This window comes from Lepidochelys kempii, chromosome 1 (assembly GCF_965140285.1).
Source record: "Lepidochelys kempii isolate rLepKem1 chromosome 1, rLepKem1.hap1, whole genome shotgun sequence".
Lineage (NCBI taxonomy): Eukaryota > Metazoa > Chordata > Testudines > Cheloniidae > Lepidochelys > Lepidochelys kempii.
In genome coordinates this window covers 342,469,554-342,496,912 of record NC_136380.1, presented here as the reverse complement: position 1 = coordinate 342,496,912, position 27,359 = coordinate 342,469,554, and the positions used below count along the sequence as shown (strand labels likewise).

Genomic DNA, 27,359 nt, shown 5'->3' with positions numbered 1-27,359 from the left:
CACCTACATCTCCTGAGTCCTGCTCTAGTGCCCTATCCATTGCACCCCATTGCTTCTCATCTGCGTCATGCAGCTTTTGACTGGGCCACCGTGAGCTATGACTTCATCGGCTTTCACATGCTAAGCAGCATTTGGCATGAAGCAGGGATGTAGTAAGGACAGGGTACATGCTGCCTATTTTACATCCAGCTAAAACCTCCCAGCCAAGGTTCTGGTCAAATGGAATTTCTAGTTAGATACCAAGTGAGTTACAAAACACTGACAATGGGATTGATCAGAGAGACCCTGACGTCGTCTTGACAACAGCATGATGCTGCTTGCTCAAGCTAAACTCCACACGACGTCTGCCTTCACTGTCTCTTCTACAGTGAGCCGTCCGCGCAACGACGGAGGCGCCTGGGGTTCCGTGTCCGTGTTTTCGTCAGGCCTGCCTGAGTCCATTAGGGCACTTCTCACCACACATCACAGGATGCCGTGACACTTCTCAGCTTCGTACGATCGATGCCACATGAAATGAAGTGGCAGGTAACCCACAGTGACGGGGTCAAACAGCCAGGAAAGGGTTATGGGCCACCCGCGGGTCACGTGACCCAGATGGGGATTTAAAGGAAGGGTGTATTCTCTTTCTGGAGGCTGCGGACCCCAGAGGCTTTTCCCATGCCTCCAGAAAGAGGACACATCCTTCCTTTAAATCCCCCACTGAGTCATGTGACTAGCCCTGAACCCTTTCCTGGCTGTTTTATCCTGTCACACTCACAACAGGCCAAAAGAGTTTGCATAAATTCATGAGATCCAGAAGTGCCCAGATTCATACAGCTTTAGCACAAACACAAACTCACCTTTACTGTACTGGTACCTGTGTGATACTGTAACCCAGCTTTGAGAAATAAACCAGCCGGGCACTAACCAGGATACTGATCCACCAGTGCACATGAGGCTTTGGGGGTGAGGGGCAGACCCTTTCATTCTTCTCTCCTCCTCCTTCTCCACCAGCTGAGCTCCTAGGCTCTGCTGCACAGAAGCAGATGCAGGTGTTCCTGAGCTCTGCAGGAGGAAGCTTCCTCCATTGCTCCTCTGATTGCTCCTACCTTCTGCTAGGAGGGGAGAAGCTCAGGACCCCACGACACTGAGCTCCTGTGATGTACCACTCACCATCCTTGGTTTTTAACTTGCAAAGTCCGAGTAGGCCGGTGGAGTTCTTGAGGAATAAACCTGTGGTTGCCTGTATCAAGTATCCATGGTTTTAAGTATCAGTTCGGGGATGCTGTACAATAGTGACATCATAGAGTCCTTCTGGGATTTACTTAATGCCTTGACACGCTGAATGGCACCTGACCACAGCCTTAGAAAGGCACAGCTACACCATGACTGGGTGGTATCAACATAATCACAGCACCAAGGAGTGTATCCTGAAAACGCTCGGAAGAAAGAGCTCCCAGTGCTATCGAACAGAGCACCTACCGGATCGGAGCCTGGGGCCAGAGTGCTCATGCTGTTGCTATTTCACAATATATTTACTGTTACATTGCACGGTGCCTTTCAAATGCTACTTTTTTTCCACCCTGACTGAATTGGCCTTGTCAACACTGGTTCTCCACTTGTGAGGTAACTCCCTTCTCTTCATGTGCCAGGATATTTATGCCTGTAGCTGTAATTTTCACTCCATGCATCTGAAGAAGTGGGTTTTTTACCCACGAAAGCTTATGCCCAAATAAATCTGTTAGTCCTTAAGGTGCCACCGGACTCCTCGTTGTTTTTGTGGCTACAGACTAACACGGCTACCCCGTGATACTTTATAAGACATTTGCCCTGTATTGTACAGCACCTTTCAAATTGCAAACGGGACCTTCAGAATCAGACGCCCTGAGAAATCAGTTCTATGGAATCATGACACCTGGGACTCAGTTTGTATGTGTGGTTAGGTGCTGCCCTTTTGATTGTTTCAGTTCGGGCACCGTAACAAACTGGCCACACCTCAGCCTCCTGGAATGTGCCAGAAACATAAATCTGACAGGAGCTGGTGAAGGCAGGCCAATGGACCATCAAAAGTGCCTTAAATGTTTTCAGGATTCTCAGAAAGCAAACAAAGGGACAGATTCCACCCTTAAATACACACATCCAATTCTCATTGCCTTCAGTCGGGGGATGCAGATGTCTCTGAGGGCAAAACCTGGCCATGAAATTGGTTCTTAAAGAGCCTTTTCCCTTCCCTTTGCCATGAAACACCACTAGGCACAGCTGATCTTACATGGGTTCTGCCACGACAATGAAGCCAGTAGCTGTAAGTACAGCAGCTTCTGACTTCTCTTACATTAGCTTGGGCTTAGGTGGTATCTGGGTGAGACACCTCCAAGGAGGGGAGTGTTTTATTCCGGAAGCGGCGATCTGTCTGTACTGAACGAACACCCTAGCCCAGTGTACGGGGGCTCAAGACTGCACAAGGTGGCACCTTTCAGCTATGACATAAAACCAGGATCCTGGTCTTTTGTGGTCAGTAACAATCCTAGAACCCTCTTTTGAGCTCCATTGTCGGGGTCAAATTCCATGCTAGGGGCTTGATCCATGGCAAGATTCAAGGAGGGATGGGACACTTATATGGATAAGAAGATGACCCAGAGTTATGATGATAAGTAGTTTGGAAGGGATATTAAACCTCATGCTTCAGAGCTTAAACCAATCTCTATTAGAGATCAAGAGGAGACCCATGTAGACGGGAGATTATCCCTCATCTGCCTACTGAGGTGTTCTTCCACCTTCCTCTGAAGCCTCTGGTGCTGGCCATGGTCAGAGACAGAATTCTGGACTAGATGATCCAGTCTGGCAGTTCCGTTGTTGCTGTGTGCAGAGGAGGGGGTGGTATGCATAACAGTGCAGTGGGGAGATGCAGCAAACACAGATGGTGATGAAAAGTATAAGATACTCAGCACAGCTCACTTTGCCTGCTCCGCTCCTATGGGTGCACAGCCCAGAAAGGAGGGGGTTGGCGCATGGAGACAGAGGGTGCTGGGCCCTAATCCAAAACATGTAAATGAATTGCTCAACAGCCATTGATTAGAGTGCTGAGTTGCTTCTCTACCCATCTGCCTGGATGGAGAAGCAACAGACTAAAGTGAGTGGCTCATACACACCTGTCCTGGTTTTCCTAGCACCTTTCCCTCTGCTTCCATGCAGGATCAAGACCCAAGTGATTACATGGTGTCAACCTCCCTTCCTCATGCACATGTCAATGGACATTGTATCTTTCTTTACTTCCTTTTCTACACCACTGCATAGGGTTGCTGTGCACTTGCCTTGTTGCCGTTTTCCACCCCACCCTGACCCCCACTGTAGCATATTTTCAAGCCCTCTGAAATATCTAAGGAGAAAGGTGCTACAGAAGTACAAAGTGCTATTCATTGTCCAGAGCGAAAGCGCAGCAGAATTAGACCCTATGTACAGTAATTAGTTAAACATTTCTCTTTCTTTCTCACATGGCTTTAACAAACATCCTTGCTTGGTGCCCAAACTACGACTAACAGCCCACTCTGCAAAAATAGAGTTACTGGCTTTATTTTGGACTCCAGGCCTGCAGCTTCTATTTATAGCCTGCAACTTTCTATTTATTGGTGATCACTGAACCAACACCATGCACGAATGATACAAAATGTTACAAGCACCTAATGGAAACACCAGATTATCTCAGCACCAATCAAGACACATTTAATATGTCTGCTTCCTTGTTTCAGTGACTCAGTGACAATAATTTTAACAGCACAAGGAAGGGGATCACTGTGTTCTGATCATCAAGTTCTGCAAAGCTGTACTCATTCCAGGAGTCCTTATTCACCCGAGCGCTGCCCTGGAGAAAGAACTACTCAGGTAAGTGTTTGTGTAACACCAACAGATGCTGGGACCTCTAGAGCTTAACGCATGAGCCTCTACTGCCTGAGCTAAAAGACGCACACCTGTAGCAGGCTCATCAATCTTTAGCTGCCACGAGAGGGGGATGAAGTGCCCCACCAAGCAGGCATGGGTTACATAGGCATGATCCTGTCCATAATTATCTCGTCAACATCTCGTTTGGGGAGAGGATTAGTGGAAAAGAAACTCTTGAGATGAACGTGAGCCCAATTAGTTATCCCCACTGCAGAGCCATTACTACTTGTAGGGTGGTGGTGCTTGCAACAGGCTGAGTGCTTTCCAAAGGCTATATACAGTCCCCGCACAGAAGAGCATGCAGCCGAAAATGAGAAGGAGCAGACGAAGAGCGGGGGAAAAGGCTGCAAAATATGCATGCAGCTGGCCGGGGGAAGGCTGGCACAAGCCTGCTTCGTTCCCTGGCGTTAGGCGGGTGGGTACAGGTAGGAAACTGAGTAAAAGGGAAGGGCGATGAAGAAATGAGGTTGATTGGGTCAAGCAAAGGGGTCAGGGAGGTAGAAAGCTGGGGGCTATGAGAGTGCATGGCGGGACAGGAGCAGAGTTCCAAGGCCAGTAGAAATGTAATTATGTCGTTGGCAGGCCAAAGCTCTGAAGACAGCTTCTGCGGTTGTGAGGAGACCTTTCAGAGGCCACCTTGGAAGCTTCCCCCCCATCGCGTTTGTTGGTATTGGCCATGTGGGTGGAGAGGACCCTGTGACCTAGTGTCCTGCAGCCGTGTGGTCTGGTCAATGGGGGAGCAGGGAGAAGGACAACATTGGATAATTTAGTCCTTATTGACGGTATTAAAAAAGCAGGTGTGTCCGGGGGGAGCTGCGAGGCATGCAGGGTTGGGGACAGCAATTGAGAGGGCCTGAATAAACTTACGAAACAACATAAAAGCAATAGGCCTCTATGGAACTGCAGTCATTTGAACGTACCTTCCAGGTGAAGCCACATTAACCTTCCTTTAACTGAGGTGATCGAAGCAACACATATTTCGGCAGGGTTCCTGGGGTTCACAGCCTCCAGCTTCATGTTCTTAGTAAAGCCCCGGGTGAAGGACGTCTGAAAGAGGTCAAGTGTCAACACTGAAACACCGCACCACAGCACAGAATGGCTTTAAATAGACTCGCCCTTGGTTTCCATGGAGAACACAGGAGACATCTAGGACCACCTAGGCCAAGAACTCACCAACATTCAAAAACTGATTTAGATGGGTATGAAGAATATCTAGAGTTATCATAAAGACAACTTCTGGAAGAGATATTCAAGCTTGTGCTTCAGGGCTTAAGCCAAATCTTGACTATCAGAGACCAGAATGAGACATAGGTGGGGGAGGCAAATTATTTCACATCTGCCTATTGCGGGTCTCTGCACCTTCTTCTGAAGCATCTAGTGTTGGCCACTCAGAGACAGGATACTGGACTAGAGGGACTATGGGTCTGATCCAGTCTGGTAACTCCTTTGTTCTCAGAACCAAATTTCCAGAGCAAACCCTCAATCTGCATGTACAGATTAGATAACTGTGCATCCATTTACTCACAGAGTTCCCCAATTTGACTGTGAGCTTGTCTGCAAGAACAATTAGTTCACGGCAAACTGGGGTGTGAATCTACAGTTTGTTAGTACACTTTGATCTAGTCCTCTTTGAAATAGGACTAGATCAAAGCCCATTAACAGTCTGTTAATTTGCGTCAGCTGACAGTTAGTCCACAGAGGGCTACTGTGGAGTAGATTCACATTCCACTTGCCACAAACTAAAACATTTGTGTAGATAAGCCCTTAGTTCAGTACAGAGGGCCACATCTTCAGCTGGTGGAAATGGACATAGCTCCATTCACTTGAACACAGGTTGACTTCATGTCAAAGTGTTGAGTTCTGCTGATGTACACCAGATAAGGATCTGGCCAAGAGTTGTAATGGCTAATCTATAGCACACAGCTCTGAGAATATGGCCCTTGCCAATTTTTCAGCCTTTTGAGAATAAGCATGTATCTGTCAATGTTAATTACCACCAAGATCTATCCTAGTGTATTACTAAGGTTTGGTTTTTCCAGAGTGATATAATAAGTTTGAAGATTTTTTATTTTATGTGTACTTTATTATAGGTGGGGCTGGCAGTACTGCCGATTATTAAGGTTGCCTGACACTTCCATTAGAAGACCCTGTTTTCCGTTGTTTATAACTTTGCCAGACTTTAACCGCTTGGGCTGAAATTTTCCATGTTGGGTGTTTGCATCATGCTGAATATTTTGGAAAATTTCAGCCACAAGGATTTGGTGTTTCCGAGAACAAGACTAGGGAAATGTCCATGTTAAAAATTTCTGCTGGTCTTATCTTTGACGAGCTCTAGCTTCTCAATGATTTGGTGCAGGGAGTTGAAATTTAGCAGGGGGTGGGCCTTTGTGGCAGGGATGTGCCTTTTGCTATCCCTGTAAAACTCTGCCCAAATTTAGCCAACTAATAAGTCTTTGAAAAGTCACAATGAGCACGTGCTCAGTAGACTTGTTAGAGAGTGGCAGATTAATTCCCCAAAGATTCCACCTGCACTGGGCATGCTCCAGCTGGAGTTGCAGGGGGCCTAGCAGGACACTCTCTGCAATTGCAGCTCCCAGCTGCTCCGGGCCAGGCCAGGTCTGTGTCTCTGCCTGGGAACCGGAATTGAAGCAGGGAAAATGTCTCTCCTGTTCTGTCAATGACATTCCTTCTCCCCACTCCCTGCCCCACTTGCCCCAGGCAACAGGGAAGAGGAAGCCAGACTGAATGCAGAGAGGACAAGAGCCAGACTTGGGATGGGATGGAGGAGATTGGGACTGAAAGCTGGAGTGGGAGAAGAGGGAAACTGGGGCTGGGAGCTGAGTGGAGGAGACTGGGGCTGGCTGGGCAAGGAGACTGGGAGCCAGGACGGAAATTGGAGGGACTGGAAGCCAATGAGTGGGGGAGATACTGAGATCAGACAAAGGGCAGGGAATAGGGTTGGCTAGGCAAGGAGACTGGAATTGGGAACCAGTAGGGAGGGAGAAAGCAGGTGAGGAAATCAGGAGAGAGATCTGGTGAGGAGCTGGGGGGGAGAACTGGAACTGGCGGGGTAAACAGACTGGGACAAGGGGCTGGGGTGCTGAGATTGGGCTAGAAGCCCAGAGAGGGAGACTGGCACTGGGAGTCAGTGGGGATGGGGAACGTGGGTGACTGCGGGCGGGGGGGGGGGCAGAGATGAGGAAGAGAAATAGAATGAGGAGTGGAGACGAGAGAACTGGGACTGGCTGGGCAAGGAGACTGGGAGTAGGAGTGATGTTGGGGAGACTTGGACAGAGAATCCAGAGAGGTGTGCTCATGACTGGCTGGGCAAGGAAATTGAGACGGGGATGAGAGGTCTGTGGAGTGGAGACTGAGATTGGCCAGGTGAGGAAAATGGGACTGGGACAAGGAGCCAAGGGTAGGGAAGAGACAGGGCAGGGACTGGTTGGAAGACAGAGGGCAGATGGGATCTAGCTGGGAGAGAAACAGGAAGAAGAGTCTGTGCCCACTAGGGCACTCTCACCTCCACAGGATAACAACCTACTACTGCTATCAGTTTCTCTGTTAGCTCAAGTGGCAGAGGTCCGTGGCACAGATCTAAAGATTCCAACCCTGCTGATGACTCATGTGGATGTCAATATGGTGCCACATGATAGAATTCCTGGAGGGGGTGGGGTTCCAGTTTGCTTTTTTAAAAAGCTAGGAAATTACCCACAAAAAACTATGTTAAAAGAACATTATCATGGCTGCAAAATCAAGCCCTCAAAATTTAGGAAATGCCAGAATTAAGGCTGCCTGCGCAACCTAAATTTGGCCCCCTCGTGCGTTTGCATTATGATACAATCTTTAATTACACAACCACACGCTAGTTTTTCAGAAGGACTGCTGACTCAGTCAGTGAGCAGGATGGACCTACTCTGGGATGAATCAGGTTTGTGTAGAGAAGGCCTCTTGTCTGTGGGACCCCTGCTTCATCTGTTGCTGAAGTTAAAAGGTGCAGTGAAGAAGCAGGGGATTGCAGGAAGAGAAAGGATGATCTCATAATTCAGGCAACTGATTGCTGCCCTAGAGAATTGGATTCTATCCTTGTCTCTGCCACAGACTTCTTATGTGATACTAGGCAGACTCTGAGGTCTGATTTGCAGAAGTGTCAAGCAGTTGCAGCTGAAGTCAACAGGAGTGAACAGATAAAATGCTAGTGTAACCCACACACCTCCTGGGTGTGGGGTTCTGTCCCCTCTAGTGGCACCGAGACCACTTAGAGATTAATGAGTCTGCTACGGCCTTAACTAAGAAGCATGTGGTTTTTAGCTCATGCAGTACAGAGGCTCATGCATTTAGCTCCCAAGGTCCCAGGTTTGATACCGACCACCGGGGTGTCTCGGTATTTCACTAGCCACTGCTGAGTACTCTGAAAAATCAAATGGTAGGTGTCTCAAATTGGGTACCCAAAATTAGTGGAATTTTGACCGTTGTTTTTTGGTGTCCATGTTTCCCCATCTGTAAAATAGGGATAATATCTACTCATTTCACAGGATTATTAAGATAATAAATCCACTAATGAAGCATTCAGATACGCACCATAGAAAGACCATGAGGCAGTTAATCATTCTGTCTTCAGATCCGGCATGAACTGTGTTCAGTAAATAGGGTAAGAGGGCCACACATTGAACAACAAGTAAAATAGCTGCTCATTAAGTGAGCACCATCCATCCTGTGCACCAAACCAGGCAGTGATCCCATGGATGCGATCATGTTATTAAAGAATGTATCATAATCCATATGCACAAGTGTGTGTGGGGGGGTGAATTAAGGTTGCCTGGGCAACCTTCATTCTGGCATTTCCTAACTTTTGGGTGCTTAACATTGAAACCTGACTTATTTTTATAACATAGGGTTGTGTGTGTAATTTTGATTTCAACACATAAAAGACACTGAATCAAAGAGTTCACACACCTATTTCTAAGTGCGCCCTTTGGGCCAGATCCTCAGCTGGTGTGAATGAATTCAGCTCTCTTCACATCAATGGCTACAGCTGTGTTTGCTTCAGCGGAGATTTACAACAGCTGAGGATCTGGTCGTTCATGATTTTGTGAGGCACTCATATACCATAGCAACAGGGATCCATATAAGACCTTAGCTAGATAGACAGGCATGTGGGCAGAAAATTAAAATCACAATTTGCAACAATGCACACAACAGAAGCAGACCATTCACCCATCCCCCGCACAACCCTAACAACAAAACAGCCACACACCTAACAGAACAAAGAAGGATTCCCACTTTCAGTTCCCACAGAAGCCCCGGGACCCTATAAAACCTCCTCAGATTCCCAAACCCACACGCATCAGCCTTTTCCAAATGCCCATCCCAAGAGTCTTCTGCTCACGCAGGTACATTCCCCCCTGCCCCATCCCCATTGCTCCCTTTCCCTTCACCTTTTTTCCCATTTTGCTGACCCCCTTCCTAACTAACCCCCCCTCCAAACTAATTATGGAATTGACCTGACGTTTTCCTCCATCACACTGTTCACTCTACTTATGTATTATACTCCTCTCCTCTACGATGTGTCTGTCTTGTCTATGTAGACTGTAAACTCTTTGGGGCAGGGACTACCTGCTACTCCGTGTTTGTACAGCACCTAGTACAATGGGACCTCGATCTGGGTTGGTCCCTATACATCACCATAATAAACATGATTATTAATAACTGTGATTAATCCAAGATAATATTGGGTTCCATCCTGCATCCCTTCCACATGAGCCATGGGACAATGGCTTTCATCTTGACTAGGATAAGTAGACACCTTTCGGTCAAGCTTAACCAATACATGCTAGTTGAGTCCAACCTAAACTCAACCTCTTTTCCTCATCAAGACATGAGTGTTGTCATTAACGTCCCTGGAACTACTCACGTGACTAAAGGCTGCAGGATGAGGCCTTTATTTCATTAAGATTTTTTGCAAAAATGAAAAAATTTGTTGCACACAGGAGCTATTTCCATGCTTTCCTTATCATCTGGAATATTCAAAACCACACCAGCACCCAGACAGGCTTCCCGCTTCTAAAAGCAGCGAATGGGCCAAGTTTACAAGACATCAGAGTGAGTTTGTTGAAATGTTTTTTATGCCGGCTAACAAAGAAACACCATCTATCATCACTCAGGTTCCTTTTGTTGTGATGCAGCGCCGGAGGCTAATTTATAAAGAATCAATGGCAAACCAGTTAGCTGGGAGTTTATTTTCCTAAGCATTTGGCCACATCAATCCATTTCATAACTGCCTCTGCTTGCTAAATAGCCCCAAGGGAAATGGTTACAATGTATCCACTTCGCTGCCAGGTCTCCTTGTGCTAGGTGGAAGACATGACTAAAAAAAACCCGTTTGTAATAAACATTCCATCAAAGAGCCGCACTTAGCTTGGTAACAAATGGACCAACTGCAGGCAGAAGGGATAGCTCAGTGGTTTGAGCATTGGCCTGCTAAACCCAGGGTTGTGAGTTCAATCCTTGAGTGGGCCATTTAGGGATCTGGGACAAAAATGGGAGATTGGTCCTGCTTTGAGCAGGGGGGGTTGGACTAGATGACCTCCTGAGGTCCGTTCCAACTCTGACAGTCTATGATTCTATGGTAGGGATGTCAGGCAGATGACAATGGAGAGACAGCAGCTCTCTGTAGAGAACTGTTTTATCAGGAGTCAAATAATAACAGACACGCGTTTGTACAATGAATGTTTAAAAAAAAGTTATTAGAACTGATTTAATCTTTGGAGGCCAATCTCGGGGTGGCTGGCATTGTGAGCACAGCTCTAGTGCCTAATGAAAAGAAAAAAAAAACGAAGGCAGATAAAAAGAAGGAAAGAAAGAAAGAAACGGAAAGGAAATGTGACAATCACCATCAGGATCATTTATTTGCATGTTATCATATCCCTGACTCCCACTCTCCATCAGTTCCTGTGTTTTAGATTATAAATTCTGCCAGGCAGGGCATTCCTTTCATACAGGATAGTACAATGCAGGACAATATGGGGACTCCCAACCTGAGGTGAGACCTGATCCAAAGCCCACTGATGTCAATGGGTGTCTTTCCAGTGCCTTTAATAGGGATTGGATCTGGCTTTGGGGCCTCTGAGCTCTACCATAATAAGAAAGAAAGAAGGACCACCTATAACGATTCTAATATACACATCAGATGACCTTTAAATACAGTCACGCCGCAGACATATAAGAAAAGCCACGCTGTAGAAAGGGTGATGTAAGGTTCCCGACCCTGATCACTCCATCAGCAGCACAATGCTGCTGTGCAACCCCAGTTTAACAAGATGGAAGGTGCACTGCAAACTCGGGAAAAGCGTGCAATGTACGTGAGACAGCAGCCACACCATGCTGCTCCTAGGCTCGCTGTGATACATCATGCCGGTAGCGGGGACAAAGCAAGACAGAGAACACAAGAAAGTAGGTGTGGCCAAAGGGACACTGACCGCAATGTATGCTCCTCATTAAAACGCTTGTGCTGTGACCCAGTTCTGCACATCACAGCAGTTCCATGGTGGGGGGGACTGCAAGAGAGGCTGCCCAGGGAAATCCAGGCCCATCGTGCCCTTTGATCTACAGCGATTCTCTCCCAGAGTAGCATAGCAGGGGAATGACAGGTGGGGGAATAGCTTGTGCGTCTTCTGCCACACAAATCGACAGCCCTAAGCACCACACATAGATGCAAGGGTTTCGAATGCTATTAAGAGTCCCTGCGCTTTAGTGAAGCTGCTGCCCAAAGAAGATTCTACCCCTTCATTTCCTCTCAGATCCCAGGCCCAAAGCCCACTGACTCAGCCCGAGCATGAGAGCAGGCAGCAATTGACTCTATGGCTAGAAAATGAGGAGTGAGCCTGGCAAAACTGCACCGACATCAAGCATTTCAGGCCGATGAATGACTGCTCATAAAGTGACCACAAGGAATCAGCTGCCCACCTGGTTCAAACACTGTATTACTTTGTACCGTTTCAAAGGAATTTGGGGCCCGAATTGCTAATGGGTGCCATGCTCCGATCAAGAAGGCAATCATTCTCTCACACGGACACCAGGCAAGAAGCGCGCCGAACGCTGAAAAGACAGAAGGTTAATGCTTTGCTTAATGAGCGGTGGACTCCTATACATTAAGATTCATAGACGCACAGCTCCATTCCTAAGAACAGCCCAGCTAGGCACGGTTTCCAAAGCTTTTATGAGCCTGCAGTGTCATGATGTACAGCACACTCGCACACAACTCCTGCTGTATTAGGGAAACTCAAACACTTCCAAATGATGGAGCTTCCGCCTGGCTCAATGAATGTCCTACTTACCTATACCTCGATGACTTCACTTAGCATCATCAAGGATCTACAACCTATCCTGAAGAACAATCCCTCACTCTCACAGGTCTTGGGAGACAGGCCAGTCCTCACTTACAGACAGCCCCCAAACCTGAAGCAAATACTCACCAGCAACCACGCACCACACAACAAAAACACTAACCCAGGAACCTATCCTTGCAACAAAGCCCGTTGCCAACTCTGTCCACGTATCTATTCAAGGGACACCATTATAGGACCTATTCACATCAGCCACACTATCAGAGGCTTGTTCACCTGCACATCTACCAATGAGATATATGCCATCATGTGCCAGCAATGCCCCTCTGCCATGTACATTGGCCAAACTGGACAGTCTCTACGCAAAAGAATAAATGGACACAAATCAGATGTCAAGAATTATAACATTCAAAAACCAGTCGGAGAACACTTCAACCTCCCTGGACACTCAATTACAGACCTAAAAGTCGCAATTATTCAACAAAAAAACTTCAAAAACAGGTTCCAACGAGAAACTGCAGACCTGGAATTAATTTGCAAACTGGACAGCATTAAATTAGGCTTGAATAAAGACTGGGAGTGAATGAGTCATTACATAAACTAAAAACTATTTCCTCATGCTAATTTTCCGCCTACTGTTACTTACACCTTCTAGTCAACTGTTTGAAATGGGCCATCCTGATTATCACTACAAAAGTTTTTTTTCTCCTGCTGATAATAGCCCATCTTAATTAATTAGTCTTGTTAGAGTTGGTAGGCAACACCCATTTTTTCATGTTCTCTGTATATATATACTATATCTTCCTACTGTATTTTCCACCGCATGCATCCGATGAAGTGGGCTTTAGCCCACGAAAGCTTATGCTCAAATAAATGTGTTAGTCTCTAAGGTGCCACAAGTACTCCTCATTCTTTCTGTTAAAAACAAAACCCAGAAACAAGAGAAACACTCCAATGAGCAAATCAGCCCCTCAAAGTCAATGGGAGTCTTTCCATAGACCTCAATGGACTTGTACAGTATTATTAATTTTTTAAATCATGGTAGCACCTACAGTTCTCAACAAAGATCAGGGCCCATCGTGCTGGGTGCTGTACAAACATAGTAAGAGACCTGAAGAGCATGCAATCTAAATAAGCAAGACAAAGAAAGTATTATTACTCCCATTTTACAGATGGGGAAACTGAGGCACAGAGAGATTAAGTGAGTTGCTTAGGCTCACACAGGAAGCCTGTGGCAGAGCTCCCGTCTCCCAGCCCAATGGTTTAACTACAAGAACACACTTTCTCCCAGGATCAGGCCCTTAGTTCAGAGCAATAAGTGGGTTTGTTCAAGCTTCGATCAACACCATCACAAAGGGAGAATAGATCTTACGTTTCTAAAGCAAAAGTGAGGAGCTGCCTCTGCTCCACATTGCTTCTGATAATCTGCCCAGTCAAAGTCCTGGCCAGAGTAACCTGTAGGAGAAGAAAACAGGGAAATATGGTAAGTCATTATTCCATACAGAGGAGAGAAAGAAAAAAATATTTCAATGCAGCAATAATTTGCACTTACATACCGCCTCCTCCCATCTAAGGCTCTCGATGCACTTTACAGACACTAATGAGTTAACCGCCACATGCTGTTGGGAGGCAGGTAATGATTATCATCCCAATTTAAATATGGGGAAACTGAGGCCTACCCTGTTTAAGATTACACAGTGAGTGAATGGCAGTGCTAGGAACAAAGACCAGACCTCCTAGCTCTGAGACATACACTTAACCCACAAGATCATCCTTCCTGCTTCCCTGTAAATACTTAGGGACTGAAATATTGTATGTATGGCATGGGTCCAGCACTCAAAGGAGAGTAAATGTTGTCACGCTGCTCTGTTTAATGCTAGTTTTATTTGCTATATTCTATGTGTCGTCCAAAATTACTTATTATTATTCTTTGTAGTGGGAGTACTCAGAGGCCCTCATCAGGGATTGTGGCCCCACTGCGCTAAGTGCTGTGTACTCACATATAACAAAAAGATGGCACCTGGATCAATGAATTTACAATGTGTTTAGTTACAACTCTCTATACACACCTGGTGTTGCTGGAACACAGCTTCCTCTAGGGTGTAGGGCAGCTGCTCAGTGGCACACGGCAGTCTACTGTGGGAGAGGAAATTCTTGCCACGAACAGCAGGGCAAACCCTCTGATCTTAATGAAAAGCACCATGGGATCTTTAATTCTACTCTATTCCAGTTCTAAATATCTTAGGTATTTATATGGCCTCCATCGCCATAATATCTGAACACCGCACACTCGTTAATGTACTGATCCTCACAACGCCCCTGTGACGTGTTAGCCCTGTTGTACAGATGGGAAACGGAGGCACACAGAAGTTATGTGACTTGCCCAAGGGCATTCAGGAAGTATAAGTGGAGCAGAGAAATGAACCCAGGGCTCTCAAGGCCTAGGTAGTGCCCCAACTTCCAGACCCATCCTTCCTCTCTAAAGGGCCTATTCAGAATGGAGATCACCTTCATTTAGAGGGCCTTGTCTGAAATAGCTCCAGCCCTGAGACTGTATGGAGCTTCATGTATCTCTCTTGCATGGATGTCTTGCACAACTTGGCTCTTTAGACTGTAAGCTCACAGTATGCATCCGATGAAGTGAGCTGTAGCTCACAAAAGCTTATGCTCAAATAAATTGGTTAGTCTCTAAGGTGCCACAAGTACTCCTTTTCTTTGTACCAATGAAAGTTTTTTCTGTATTTTTTTTCCTCCTGCAAATGAACTGCAGGTGCAAAAATTGCGGGTGCAAATTACGTCTGTAAAAAAGGAAGGGCAAGGTTTTGAACACGTATCGCTAAGAATCCTCTCGAGAGGCCAGAATTTAGATGAGATGAGATGATCCAGAAGAGGTCCCTTCTAATGACGGTGTACACAACAAATAAAATAGTACAGCACAGACAATCACAACAGGGTTGGCCTCTATGCGCTACAAAAATCAAAATGTTAAAGTCATATTAATAATTATATAACAATTATGTAATACCAATAACTGGCCAAAAAGCAAGAAATGGAAATTCATGAGGAAACAATCAGAGTTTAGTCAAAAAAATGGATAGTGTTTTTCATGGAAAATTTTAATTTTCTCTGAAATTTTATGTGAAACAGTTTTGGCTTTTTAACACAACACTGATGCCAAAAAATGCTCAGATTTCAGAGACAAAAATATTTTTGTCCCCCCCCCCGCCCCTTTCAATCCCCTTTTCCCCAGTTTTTCATGCTTTCTTGGTTTTTCATGGAAAATGAAAAAATACAGTGAAACAAAACATTTTCTGCAAACACGTCATTGAGGACGAAAGGCTGTTTTTCATCAAAACACATTTTTGGCTGAAAAATCTCAACCAGCTCCAAGGAAAAAAAAAAAATCTTTCTAGCCAAGTAAGTCTTCTGCGTGACACAATGGAATGGAAAACAAAACAAAGGGCATACGTAACTTTTTGTCTTAATGAGTGCATCCTACAGACCTACCACTCTCTAGCATTGCTACTAAGGCTCTGCTAAAATGTGCCACAACTGTTGAACTTTAGCCCTGAAGCAACAATTCTACCAAGGCTGAGGAACAGTAATAAACGATATGTGAAGACAGTTAGAATATCAGGGTTGGAAGGGACCTCAGGAGGTCATCTAGTCCAACCTCCTGCTCAAAGCAGGACCAATCCCCAATTTTTGCCCCAGATCTCTAAATGGCCCCCTCAAGGATTGAACTCAAAGCTGTCCGACTACATTGCTGTCAGAAGAAATAAAAAGCTGGATACATTCTAAAGGTTCCCCCATCTCCAATTAAAACCCAGCAGACAGTTTTTGGATCTTTTGTTGTGAGCTACATGAAAGCTTTGCAGTGAAGATGGGAAAGGCATGTGGCAGTGGATTCAACGGTAGGCTATCCAATTGTCATTCCACAATCATTTTACGGCCTGATCCTGCACCGTTGAAATCAGTGGAAATTTTACTACTGACTTCAACAGTGACAGGATTAAGAGAAGAGCTACAAATGAGTATGCCGCAACTCACGAATATTAAGATTCAGAGGCAGAAGGGTGATGACTCCAAGAGCTGGCACTCACTAATTCTGCCTGCAAAACATGTTTGGACCTAGCATCTTCTGATCCACGTTGCAGACCTCACTTGCGTGAGCTAAATGAGTAGCTCCATTAGCAGGTTGCATTAGTAAACCGTTATCCTCTTGTGGCTCAATGTACATTGACTCACTTTGCTAATGCGTTTGACATGCTGCCCACAAAACTGGGGGACAAAGAATGTGCTATTATCTTGTCTGCACAACACTGGAAGAGACTAGTGGCTTACTCAGAAGTGAATATAATACAAATGTACTGAGCGTTCCTTTAGTAAACCTTACAAATAGTAGCTCTACTGAAATGTTTCCCCCTCTCTTAATAGCTCATAAAAAGAAACAATGGCTGTTACTCTAAAGGGAAGTGGTCTATAAATCCAGTCCTAATAAATATAAACTGCCTGTTCAATGTTTATACAGAGGTAGGAACTGGCTATTCATTTTTGGCACGATATATAAAAATACTGCTCTATTTCTAGCAACATATATTTACAACTCCAGCACATGACTCATCGACTGTACATTTTCTCGGTCAACCTCTGCTTTACAAAAGATGCGGTGGTGTGCATGTAAACGAGGGATGGATATTCTACATATAAAAAGCGCGGTGATCCTGAATAATCAGACAGGCCACACTATGCCTGGTGGAACAAACTATTATTGTCTCCTTTAAAATGCTGGTTCTAAGCAATGAAAGTAAGATAACATTATAATCATGGAACCTTATCGTCACTGAAAGTTATCCAGAGAATAGAGCCTAAATATACAAGAACAAAGACTCCTTGTACAAAGAAGAAATTCTCAGCAGTGGCTTTGCTTTCTCATCTCCTCCTGTATATCAATTTGTGGACTTTTCCTACAGATGGGCATTTTGCTAGCAAGTCTCTTCAGTGTTTTTTCTACATGGAAAAGCTCCTGGCCAGAAACTTCTTGACACAGAATCATATGAAAGCAGCTCAGGCTCTCTGCTAAAATGGATACTTGCACTTTACATGGCAGGTAGGAATCTAGTGAGGAATGATATTATTCCCTCCTCTTTATTGATGTGGTATATTTAAGGCTGAGAGTTTGTCACGGAAGTCACGGGTTCTGTGACTTTCCATGACCTCTGTGACTTCTGCAGCAGCCAGTGCAGCTGGCTCAGGCAGCCCCTGGGCCCAGTCTCAGGCCACCCCCCACCCCCGCAGCAGCAGGAAGAGTTTGGGTGTGGGTGGGGGGCTCAGGCCTGGGGTACAGGAGGGGTTGAAGGTTCTGGGTGGCGCTTACCTTGGGGGGGGGCTCCCCCGGAAGCAGCAACATGTCCCTCCCTCAGCTCCTAGCTCCGCGTGCTGCCTCCACCCGCAGGCACCGCCCCTGCAGCTCCCATTGGCCACGGTTCCCGGCCAATGGTTGCTGCGGAGCTGGCAGCACGTGGAGCTAGGAGCTTAGGGAGGGACACGTTGCTGCTTCCGAGAAGCCAGGTAGGGAGCCTGCCAGCCCTGCCAATTCCATTACCCCAGCACCAGCGGGGGTCCCTGGCTGCTCCCACCCAAGCATCCTCAGCGCCCCTCAGACCACCACCCCCAGCACTTGCGGTGCCCCCTCTGTGCACCCACCCTGTGAACCCGGGGCCGCCTCCCCCCCCAGCACTCAGGCCCCCCCAGGGCCTCCCCCCAAGAACCCATGGGCCCCCCCTGGGCCGCCCCCCCCAGCACCCATAGGCCCCCCCCAAGCACCGCGGCACTCCCAAGATTTAGTCAGGGGTATAGTACAAGTCACGGACAGGTCACAGGCTGTGAATTTTTGTTTACTGCCCGTGACCTGTCCATGACTTTTACTAAAAATACCTGTGACTAAAACTTCGCCTTCGATATATTTCATCAGGTGCCTGTTCACACCATTGTTGTGTTTTGGAAACAACTAATTTCTGTAGCTCTCCACCCCTTTATATTTGTCCTGTTTGTTTCTCAAATGTTCAAGGCTGATCCTGTCCTGTTCAGAAAGGGCTAGAGAGACATGGACTCACGTAAGTTCCCCCAGTACTCTTTGCCAGTTTGGTTACATTTTTATTTCCCATATACTTTTTAAACCAGGGATTTAGAATAGCTCAGACCTCCGATTGCATTAGAGTGACAGACACAGCATTTGTCAGATGAAAAGGCTTTCAACACCCAGAGTGTTAAGATGTATTTTGGGCACAGAGCCATTAAACACACCAGAAGTAATATGTTAATGTACTCTGTATGGATATCTCCCATCTTCCTCATGTCATTTCTTACACATCCCCTTCAGGATTCTTGATTCAACAGCCGCACCTAGCAGACGGGAGATTTTCGGTTTGCTAATTTAACATGGTTTCCATGCATGTCTATTACTGGGCTTTGATCAAGAGGATTTGTAATGATTCCTCAAGAACCTTCAGGAACCCAGATCACTGGAGGTGGTACTATACATCTATTTTCTCTTTAAACATTCCTGGCCCAGGTACAGAAACAAGTGCAGTAGTCACCAGAAGTGCAGCTATGCTGCTGGCATGCCAAAAAAATCTGGCATCAAATGCAGAAGTCAAGGCAACCTGAATCATAAAATTCTGTATCACAAGGCCTTTGTATCACCTTGAATTGAAAGCACGTGGTATGGAACTTATGAAGCCATGGCCACTATAGAGAGAAACGTATCGTCTATTGTCTTAGTTAATTAACAGGCCTGTATGAGATGGATTCTGAATAGATAGGTTACTTGGTCAAGAATGGGGTGGCTATGGGCAAATGCCAAGATTTATGAGCAGTGAAGCTGATAACTGTAGTGCAGTGGAATCAGGGGACCTGGGTTCTGGCACTGCCAGTGACCTAATATGAGTCCTTGGGCAAGTTACTTCACTGTTCTGTGCCTCAGTTTGCCTTATCTAATTAGACCATAGGCTCCTTGGGGGAAGGCTTGGCAACGTGTCTGTTCAGTGCTTATGATGCTAGGGTCCTGTAATACAAATGGAAAACTGGAGACAATGGTTTTGGCTCAGGCCCTATATGAAAGGGAATTAACTCAACCATTCTTTGAGGAAATAGTTTTCCTAACAAACATTTGCGAACACTTAAGCACGCACCTTGGTGTCAAGCAGTATTGAAATCAGTGCCAAGAGGCCACACTCGTTCCCCCTAGACCTAGCAGAACAGAAGAGGATACATTCTGTCTGCAGATGTGAGTATACAGCTGCCACTGACTTCGGCGTGGGCTTCAGATTAAGCATATGCTGAAGGGTTTTTGTTGGATCTGTGCCCAGTACCTTGTATGGGTAAACCCACTAGAAGCAGAGTTTTAACCCCCTAACCCTGTTAGTGTGACAATGGAACAGCAGCTTACAGGCTAGCATGCAGCAGCCTTTTATTTCAAATTTAAATAAACCTCACACCCACCAGATGTTATGGTGAAAAAAAATTACAATTTTGTCTCAAGTGGTTTTTTGCGGCCACCAGAATATCAATTTTAGCAAAAAAAAAAAAAAAAATTGCAGCATTATGGCTGATCTTGTACTGAAGTAGATGGACTTTGGAGTTTCAAAAATTACCCCCTTTCCAAGGTTTTCTAAAACTGGAACCATTTATCAGAGTTGAAGCAAAATGAAAAAGCTCCAATTGAAAATTCTCAGATTTTGTTGCGTTTCTTTTGTCTTCCAATCCTCATTCTCCCACCAATGTATTGTGTGTTCTTGGGCAGATAACTTCTTTGTGCCGCAGTACCCCCACCCCCCGGACCTGCAGAATGGCCCCTTTTATATCCATGGACCACTCATTATCAATCTCCCTTAGCTACTTGCCATATTATCTGAGCACCTCACAATGTTAAATGTATCTTCACTACACCCGTGTTTGGCAGGGCAATGCTATTAGCCCCATTTTACAGATGGGGAATTAACGCACAGAGATGCTAAATGACCTGCCCAAGTCCAAACAGGAAATATGTGAGAGGGGCAAGATTTGAACCCCCAATTCACCCTAACCACTGGACTATCCTTCCTCTCTGGATACAGTAATGAGGGGAGCATAATATGGCCTTCAATTTTCATACAGCACCGTGAAGGTGTTGAGTATTATAAAGATCCATGTTACAAGAATTCATTATATTCTGTGTTGTTTTAGCTGTGTCGGTCCCAGGACATTAGGCTTTTTAATCAACTTCAGTACAGCACATAATGCACGTCAATAAATAAAACCATTTATAGGACCAGCTCATCAGCTCCTCCAATTTACTCCAGCTGTGGATTTGGCCCATTTCATTTATTGTAATTTTTTCCAGACAATTAGCACTTCTATCTTCCAATATAAATTGGAATGCGATTTTTAAAGGCATCAAGAGAGCCAGTTTGTCTTTTGTTAGGGGTAAAACAATATCAAAATACCGACCATCAAAATGCATAATACAGACCCTTAGGAGGTGTGAGATTGACTCCGTTTTTAAGGCACCATTGTACTGGTAAGATCCCTAAGGAATCAGCATGGCAGAGCATTGAGATTTTGCTGGGTTCGGGTCTCAGGTCATCAATGGTCACTTGTAAATAATGATTGTTAAAAACCTGAAGGGAAGAAAACAGGCCACTGTTAATTTACAGTAAAGCACACCACATTGGGGTAAAACAACATATTTGGTTGTCAGCATAATTCTCCATAGCTTGATGTGCAGGCATCAGCCAGGAGGGTTCATTTATCAGCATAGAGAGTCGAAATAGGCTCCTGAAACGCCATTGCAAGGGATGGAACTAGGAGTTGTATTGATCATGTCTGCAGTGTGGGTGAAACTCATCTGTAGGCAGAGAGCCAGCAAAGGCTATGCACCACTTTCTCTCCCACTCAAAAGAGGATGAAAGCAGGATTCAAAGGGCTCGGGACTTCGTGCTGTCCTTTGGAACAGGGGTGAGTCCCACCTGTTGTGTCACATCATAGTTACCAAGGGACACACTCAGCTTGAGCTGACATGCCTGGGACCTCACATGTGGGCAGAACCTGGCCTGAAGTGTGTTATCTGAAGCCTTGTGGCAATGACTTTTACCAGACCAGTTAAGAGGGATGATAACATACTTGCTAATGTTTCTGCACCATCTAAGAGTCTGGGGCTGCTCACCAACTGAATTTGCTAGAAACAAATCCTGGCTCATCCTGGACTGGAGGTTGGAAGGGGCAAGGAGTCTCTTTCCCCTTCATGCGTGCCTGGGGCTTGATCCTGCATCCGCCAAAATCAATGGCACTGACTTAAAGGTGCAGGATTGGGCCCTGCCGCACACTGCCACTCGCTCTGCCTACGCAAAAGGAGTGAACTGGCTAAGGCAGTAGGAAGGAGGTGTGTCCAGCATGGTTGTGGGCAGGGCTTTTATATCGGTAGGAGAGAGAGGGTAGAACACTCATAAAGAAAGTGTAGTGAGTTCCCAAGCCAGCTCCTCTCAGCTGCTTACGCTGCACAGCTCACGTGCAGACAGGCAAGGTTTAGCTCTTCTTTAATTACCAGGCGGTGGTGGCCTTGTTGCCTGCTAGAAGGGCCATCAGCTAGATAGGGCAGACAGATGCTCAGAGGGCATGCCAGCTGTTTCTGGCATTGCACGGGTAGTGCAAATATTCTTAGCTACCAGCGTGGGCCTTGCAGAACCTCAATGGTGACACAACCTAACCAGAAAAGGCAATGCGGGTGTGAGGTGCCATTTTAACAGATCAGTCCCTGGTCAGTAATTTGGCCTGAAAAGCACCTGTTCACTGCTGACATACAAGGGACTGCAGAACGAATGGGCGTGTCTGTTGTTCTGGGACTCTTCGCAAGCATGAGGTTGTGCTCCTTTTTCCGGAGTCAGAGGCGAGTGGATAAGGAAAGAGGTTTTAGCATGATTTAGGGGTGCAAGCCCCTAAACCTCCCACTCCCTTTCCCTACGGAATGTGTATGTGACCACCAATGCTGTACCAGCTTTATTGGGCAGGAGGGAGAAAACATCCATACTCCCTGTCCCCGCCCTATCCTGCCCCCTCATCTGATGTGGTTGCCTTGATAGGCAGAATAGCTTCTGTATGGCCAGGGAAGGGCAAAGTGAGATGATGTTGCATGGGCAGCCCAGTCCCCTCTTCCTTGTGTGGGGGGAGAGATCTGCACACAGGGTCCCCCCAACGTGTAGGTCTAAGGGAGATATCACCCCATGCCAACTAACACAATAAAAATACATAGATGATCCATTAGGCGAAAGTAAGGTGAAGTGCAAGGATTTTTTTTAACGCACTTTTATTAGTCTGACCTCCAGCTAATGAAATTCCACTGGACAGTCATTTAAACAGGATTATTAACCATGGGTGGTTATTAACCTATAAGTTTGGGGCCAGCATGGTATTTTCAGTCCCACTTGCAAGAGCTCACCTTAGTCACTGATGCAGGACAGATATTAGAGGGTTCCCTCATGTCCACCGCCTCCAGCTTCATCCCCACTGTGAAGAAGTGACTCCTCAAATCAGCATGATCCTATGCATATATATGGGAAACAAGCAAACCTGCATATCAGCGATACCGGCCACAGACTCAGCATTTATGAGAACCAAGTGCCCCAGCATTTTATTTTACAAGAGGTACATTTGCCTGAAGTAATGAATCTGCCTGTATTGCCTAATTCATATGTTGCTCTGTGGCTTTGATTGCTTTCTCCGGGTGGACAGTTTTCCTAACAAAAGAAAGAAACCAAGTACAAACTTTTAAGGCAGACCAGAATAGGCAAGAGAATGAAAGGATCCCATATTAATGCTTGGATCCCTTAAGATGGATATTCGAGGCCAAATCTTTCATTCCTTAAACAGCCACAGCTTCCACTGACGTCACCTGAAATTTCTCAGTGGATGTTGGCGGCTCATGATGGTGAGCAGCTAGATTCTCATTTTCACAAAGGTGCTTCTGTGCTGGCCTTGCAGCATAACAGGATCTTAAATGGGACAGAGATGGATAGAATGTCGCCTGTGCAGGGGTCCCCGCATCTGGTGTAAGGGATCTACACCAGCCCTGTTCCTAGCCCCTCAGCCTGGGGGGCAGACTGGGCATTGTAACAGGGGAATGTTTCAGGCGGGTGGCCAGAGTGCACTGCCCTAGAGCTATTCTCCATTTCCCAAGGCCCATGGGGGAGACGTGAAGGAGAGCAGCCCGCAGGCTGCTCTAAATTTATACAACCGGCTAGGCAGGTTCCTATGTGACAAGAGAACACAGGAAGCACGAACACAACTTTAAAGAGACCTTAACCCATCCCCCACTCTGACCCTGACCAAACACAGGTAACTCAGAATTAGGCCCAGTGACCTTATTCAGGCTCTCTACAGTTGAGACAAGGGACAGTACTAGATGACAGCCATTTATTTTAAAAGCCAGGCAACGAGACCACACATTACTGCCTTAGGGCTATGTTAAGGCACACAAGGTGGGCACGAAGGGATCACACAGCAGTTGGGACACTCTGGCTGACTCAGCAAAACTGCCTGTGGTCATTAGTGCCCATCCAGCTCTGCTGGATGGTACAGAAGAGGGTAGGGGCCATGCCCCTGCCCCTTTGGCGAGCCTAGCTCTGGTGAAGGCATTCAGGGGATGCAGACCCCGGGATTGTGGCTGACCTCCGTGCAGCATCACAAGAGCTGGAGGGATGGATGGATCCTTGGTCCGGCCCTCAGCTTGCAGACCAGCACAGGAGTGGCAACAACCTGGCCCTACAGCCACACATGATTTCAACAAGGTTTCCCAAAAGTCACCACTCCAGCTGGCCCCCCTCAGCCAGACAGAATAGGCCAGAACAAGTCCTCAGATCCCAAAAGGCAGGCAGCAAGGTAGCACGTTTACAGGGCAGCGCGGGGAAGCCAGCCAGCCAGCACTATACCTGGTCTGTGCATAAGTAAAGGACTTCTGTCCCCAGGGCAGCGCCCTCCACAAACACTAAATCCACTAAGGGCCAGAGTCTACCAGTCTAACAGGAAGGATGGCGCCAGTGGTTACAGCTTTAGGCTGGGATTCAGAAGATCCACATTCAATTCCTTGCTCTGCCAAAGGCTTGCTACGTGATCATTGGCGGGGTCACCTAGTGTCTCTGTACCTCTGTCCCCCATGAATAAAATGGAGATATTAGTCCGTCCCTACTTCACAGGAGTGGTGCAAGGTTTGTAAAGTCTGAGAAGTGATCAAATAACATTATCTTACTCAGGCTGAGCAGTACCTTACTCTGCAAGGAGAAGATTTCAGTGGAAAAAGAGACTATGTGAATATGGGTGGCTGAATCTGGACCCAAACAGACACCCTGATTTGCTGGCCTGTGCATGAACGATTGATGGAGAGGTTTGTCCAGCGACCTAGGGAATTAATTTGGGTGTTCAAATGCCTTAATTGGCTTTTAAACTCTCAACCTCAGGCCCCAAACTGGGACGGTGCTAAACACTAATGTATCCTTTGCAAGGAGCAGGCAAGCCTTGTTCCCATGATTTAGACACCTATATCCTCAACAAAGGACATCACAAGTAGAAGCCCTAGGACCACATTGGATTAAGGATCACGTTTCAGTTTTATTAGCTCAAGAGTGATCTCCTTTCTGTGGTAAAATAGTATTTCCGAACCATCAGTCCATTAGCCAGTACATCTCCTGTGATAAGAGGTATTGTTTCACTTTAAAAAAAATGTGCTGGACTCCAAATTGCATGGAGAAAACCTACTTCTATCTAATAGTACTTGGCAATGCCATTCCCTTCTACATTCACCGCTACAGGTTATATTCCTGTCTTAAAGTGGTTTTATATTGATTCAAAGTAGTATGTCATTTTTCCCCCTAGAACTGTCTTTACTTATGGATTTAACAGTTTCTATTTTGGGGAACTTATGTTTCTAGTGACATTGAAAGAAGGGTTTTACAAGCTTCAGGAGAGACGGAGGAATCAGTGTTTTAATCTTGCTTTGCACTTCTATAGTACCTTTCATCAGAGGATCTCAAAGCACTCTAAAAAACATTAATGGATTTAGTCTCACTGCAGGGTAGATATTATTTTCTCCATTTTGCAGATAAGGAAACTGCCGAAGGCTAAATTAATTGCTTAAAGCTACACAGTAAATTAATGGCAGGGAAAGGAACAGAACTCAGGAGTTCTAGCCTCTGGCTGTATATTTTAACCATTAACAATAAAGCCTAGTGGTTATCTAGCGCTTTTCACCCATAGATCTCAAAGTGCTTTACAAAGGAGGACAGTATCTTTATCTCCATTTTACAGATGGGGAAACTGTGGCACAGAGAGGCAGTGACTTGAGATGCTTACTCATGTTTGGTAGTTATCATCCCCTCTGGCAAGGGGCCAGTCCTGCTCAGTTCTAATAGCACAATCTAGCCCACAAAGAGGGTGACGTCCCATTTCTACCAGCCTTACAGTGAGCAATATTTTATTCTGGGATCAGCCCCATTGCTTCAATGGGATTGCTCATGGAGTAAGGCAACTACTTGACAAGAGTAAGGGTAGCAGAATCTGGCCCTGTGTAAATAGTGCCTAGAGCGTATGATGGATGCTTCAGAAATGCATATCGTCATCACCACCAAAATCATCAGCTTTGCCACTGAATGTTTCAATTAGAGATGGGCGCGGTTGCAAAATTCAGACCCGAGTCCAGATCTAAATTTCAAAACCCCCAAAGTTTAGAAGCATTTGGACTGAGGATTTTGGTTTGGCCTGTTACAGACACTGGGTCCAGCCACGAAGTTCGTTTCTACGTTTTGAATGCCCCAACCATTTGCTTCAGAGTATATAGACAGGGATCATTTGCAAAATGTGCACTTGGGAACTAGGTTTGGACTGCAACACCTTCCCCCAGATCTGGGATATACAGCGTCGAAATATTTTGAAAGTCCAGATCCAGCAAAGCACTTAAGCATGTGCTTTACTTTGAATAAGTGAGTAGTCCCATTGATCTCAAAGGGGGTTGCTCATATGCTTAAAGTTAAATCCATGTTTAAGTATTTTGCTGATTGGGGCCTAAATACCTATATCCTATTGAGAATCATTTTTATCTGCATCCATTTCTGGAGCTGAGTTTTCTATAGCTAGTTTTTGTTGTTGCTTTCTTAAAGAAAAAATTAATTCAACAGAAAGAACAACTCTGTAAAAGTCTAACGATACATAGCATAGTTTTGTTTCAACAGCACTTCGGATCTTATTTTGCAGCCCAGCACCTTAATGTCTGAGCACCTTAATGTCTCAGCATCTTCCATGTAAAATCAATACCAATAGTGAAGTCCCTAGTGGACTTCATGGACTCTCTGGTATTTCTTTCTTTTTGGGGTCAAAACTCTACATACGGTAGAGGGTTTTTGGGGAGGAAGCAGGGGCTGGGAGGGGGCTGATTTGTTTTGTTCAACAGTTGAATAGGGATTTGGGAGTAAAAAGGGGTGTCACTGTGGAATGTCATTCTGATGACATTTGCATCACCCCTAAAGCCAGTTAGACTCTGGATTCACCTGATCTCCCCTGGAAGTTTGTTACACAATAACAATATTTATGAAAAATGTCTTAAACCACACACTTTCACCACAACAATAGCAGGGTGGGGGGAAAGGAAGGATCCAAAACACAGTCCTCCAGTCCCAGTGCTCTGACTGCTTTGGGCCACCGGGAATTGGCTAGGCTATGGCATATGCTGCTCTTCAAAACTCCAATTAACTGACATAATTTCCAAGAACAGGTTTCACTGAAGTGAAAGGAAAGCTTTTAATTAGTATTAGTCTCAAACTGATACACTGCATAATGAACTGCTCTCTCATTCCTGTATTCACACTGCTACACAATGTGCCATGTTAAACAGAAAAAACAGGAAAAAAAAAAAAAGGGACTCTCCTAGTCATTCCACATTGTGTTCTCTCTCCTGGTTTATTTCCTTCTATAAGGAAGACCGAGTGTTTTAGGTACCTTTCTTATATTTAAATCCTCATTAGGAGCTCCTTGTTCCCCCAAAACGGATGCCCTCTGCAGTGGGAGTTTGGGATGTAT

At 45.8% G+C, this 27,359-nt stretch overlaps 1 protein-coding gene across 3 annotated transcripts in view; it reads right to left on the bottom strand.

The window, feature by feature from the left end:
• Positions 1-27,359, bottom strand: part of SFMBT2 (Scm like with four mbt domains 2) — a 189,652-nt gene that overhangs the window by 49,275 nt on the left and 113,018 nt on the right. For all 3 annotated transcript variants that reach the window (XM_073328829.2, XM_073328832.2, XM_073328828.2), the window contains 4 exons: positions 22,735-22,836; positions 20,773-20,920; positions 13,633-13,715; positions 4,836-4,962 (listed from right to left, as the gene is read on the bottom strand). In XM_073328829.2, the coding sequence (XP_073184930.1) occupies positions 4,836-4,962; positions 13,633-13,715; positions 20,773-20,920; positions 22,735-22,836 (460 nt within the window). The remainder of the gene's footprint in view (positions 1-4,835; positions 4,963-13,632; positions 13,716-20,772; positions 20,921-22,734; positions 22,837-27,359) is intronic.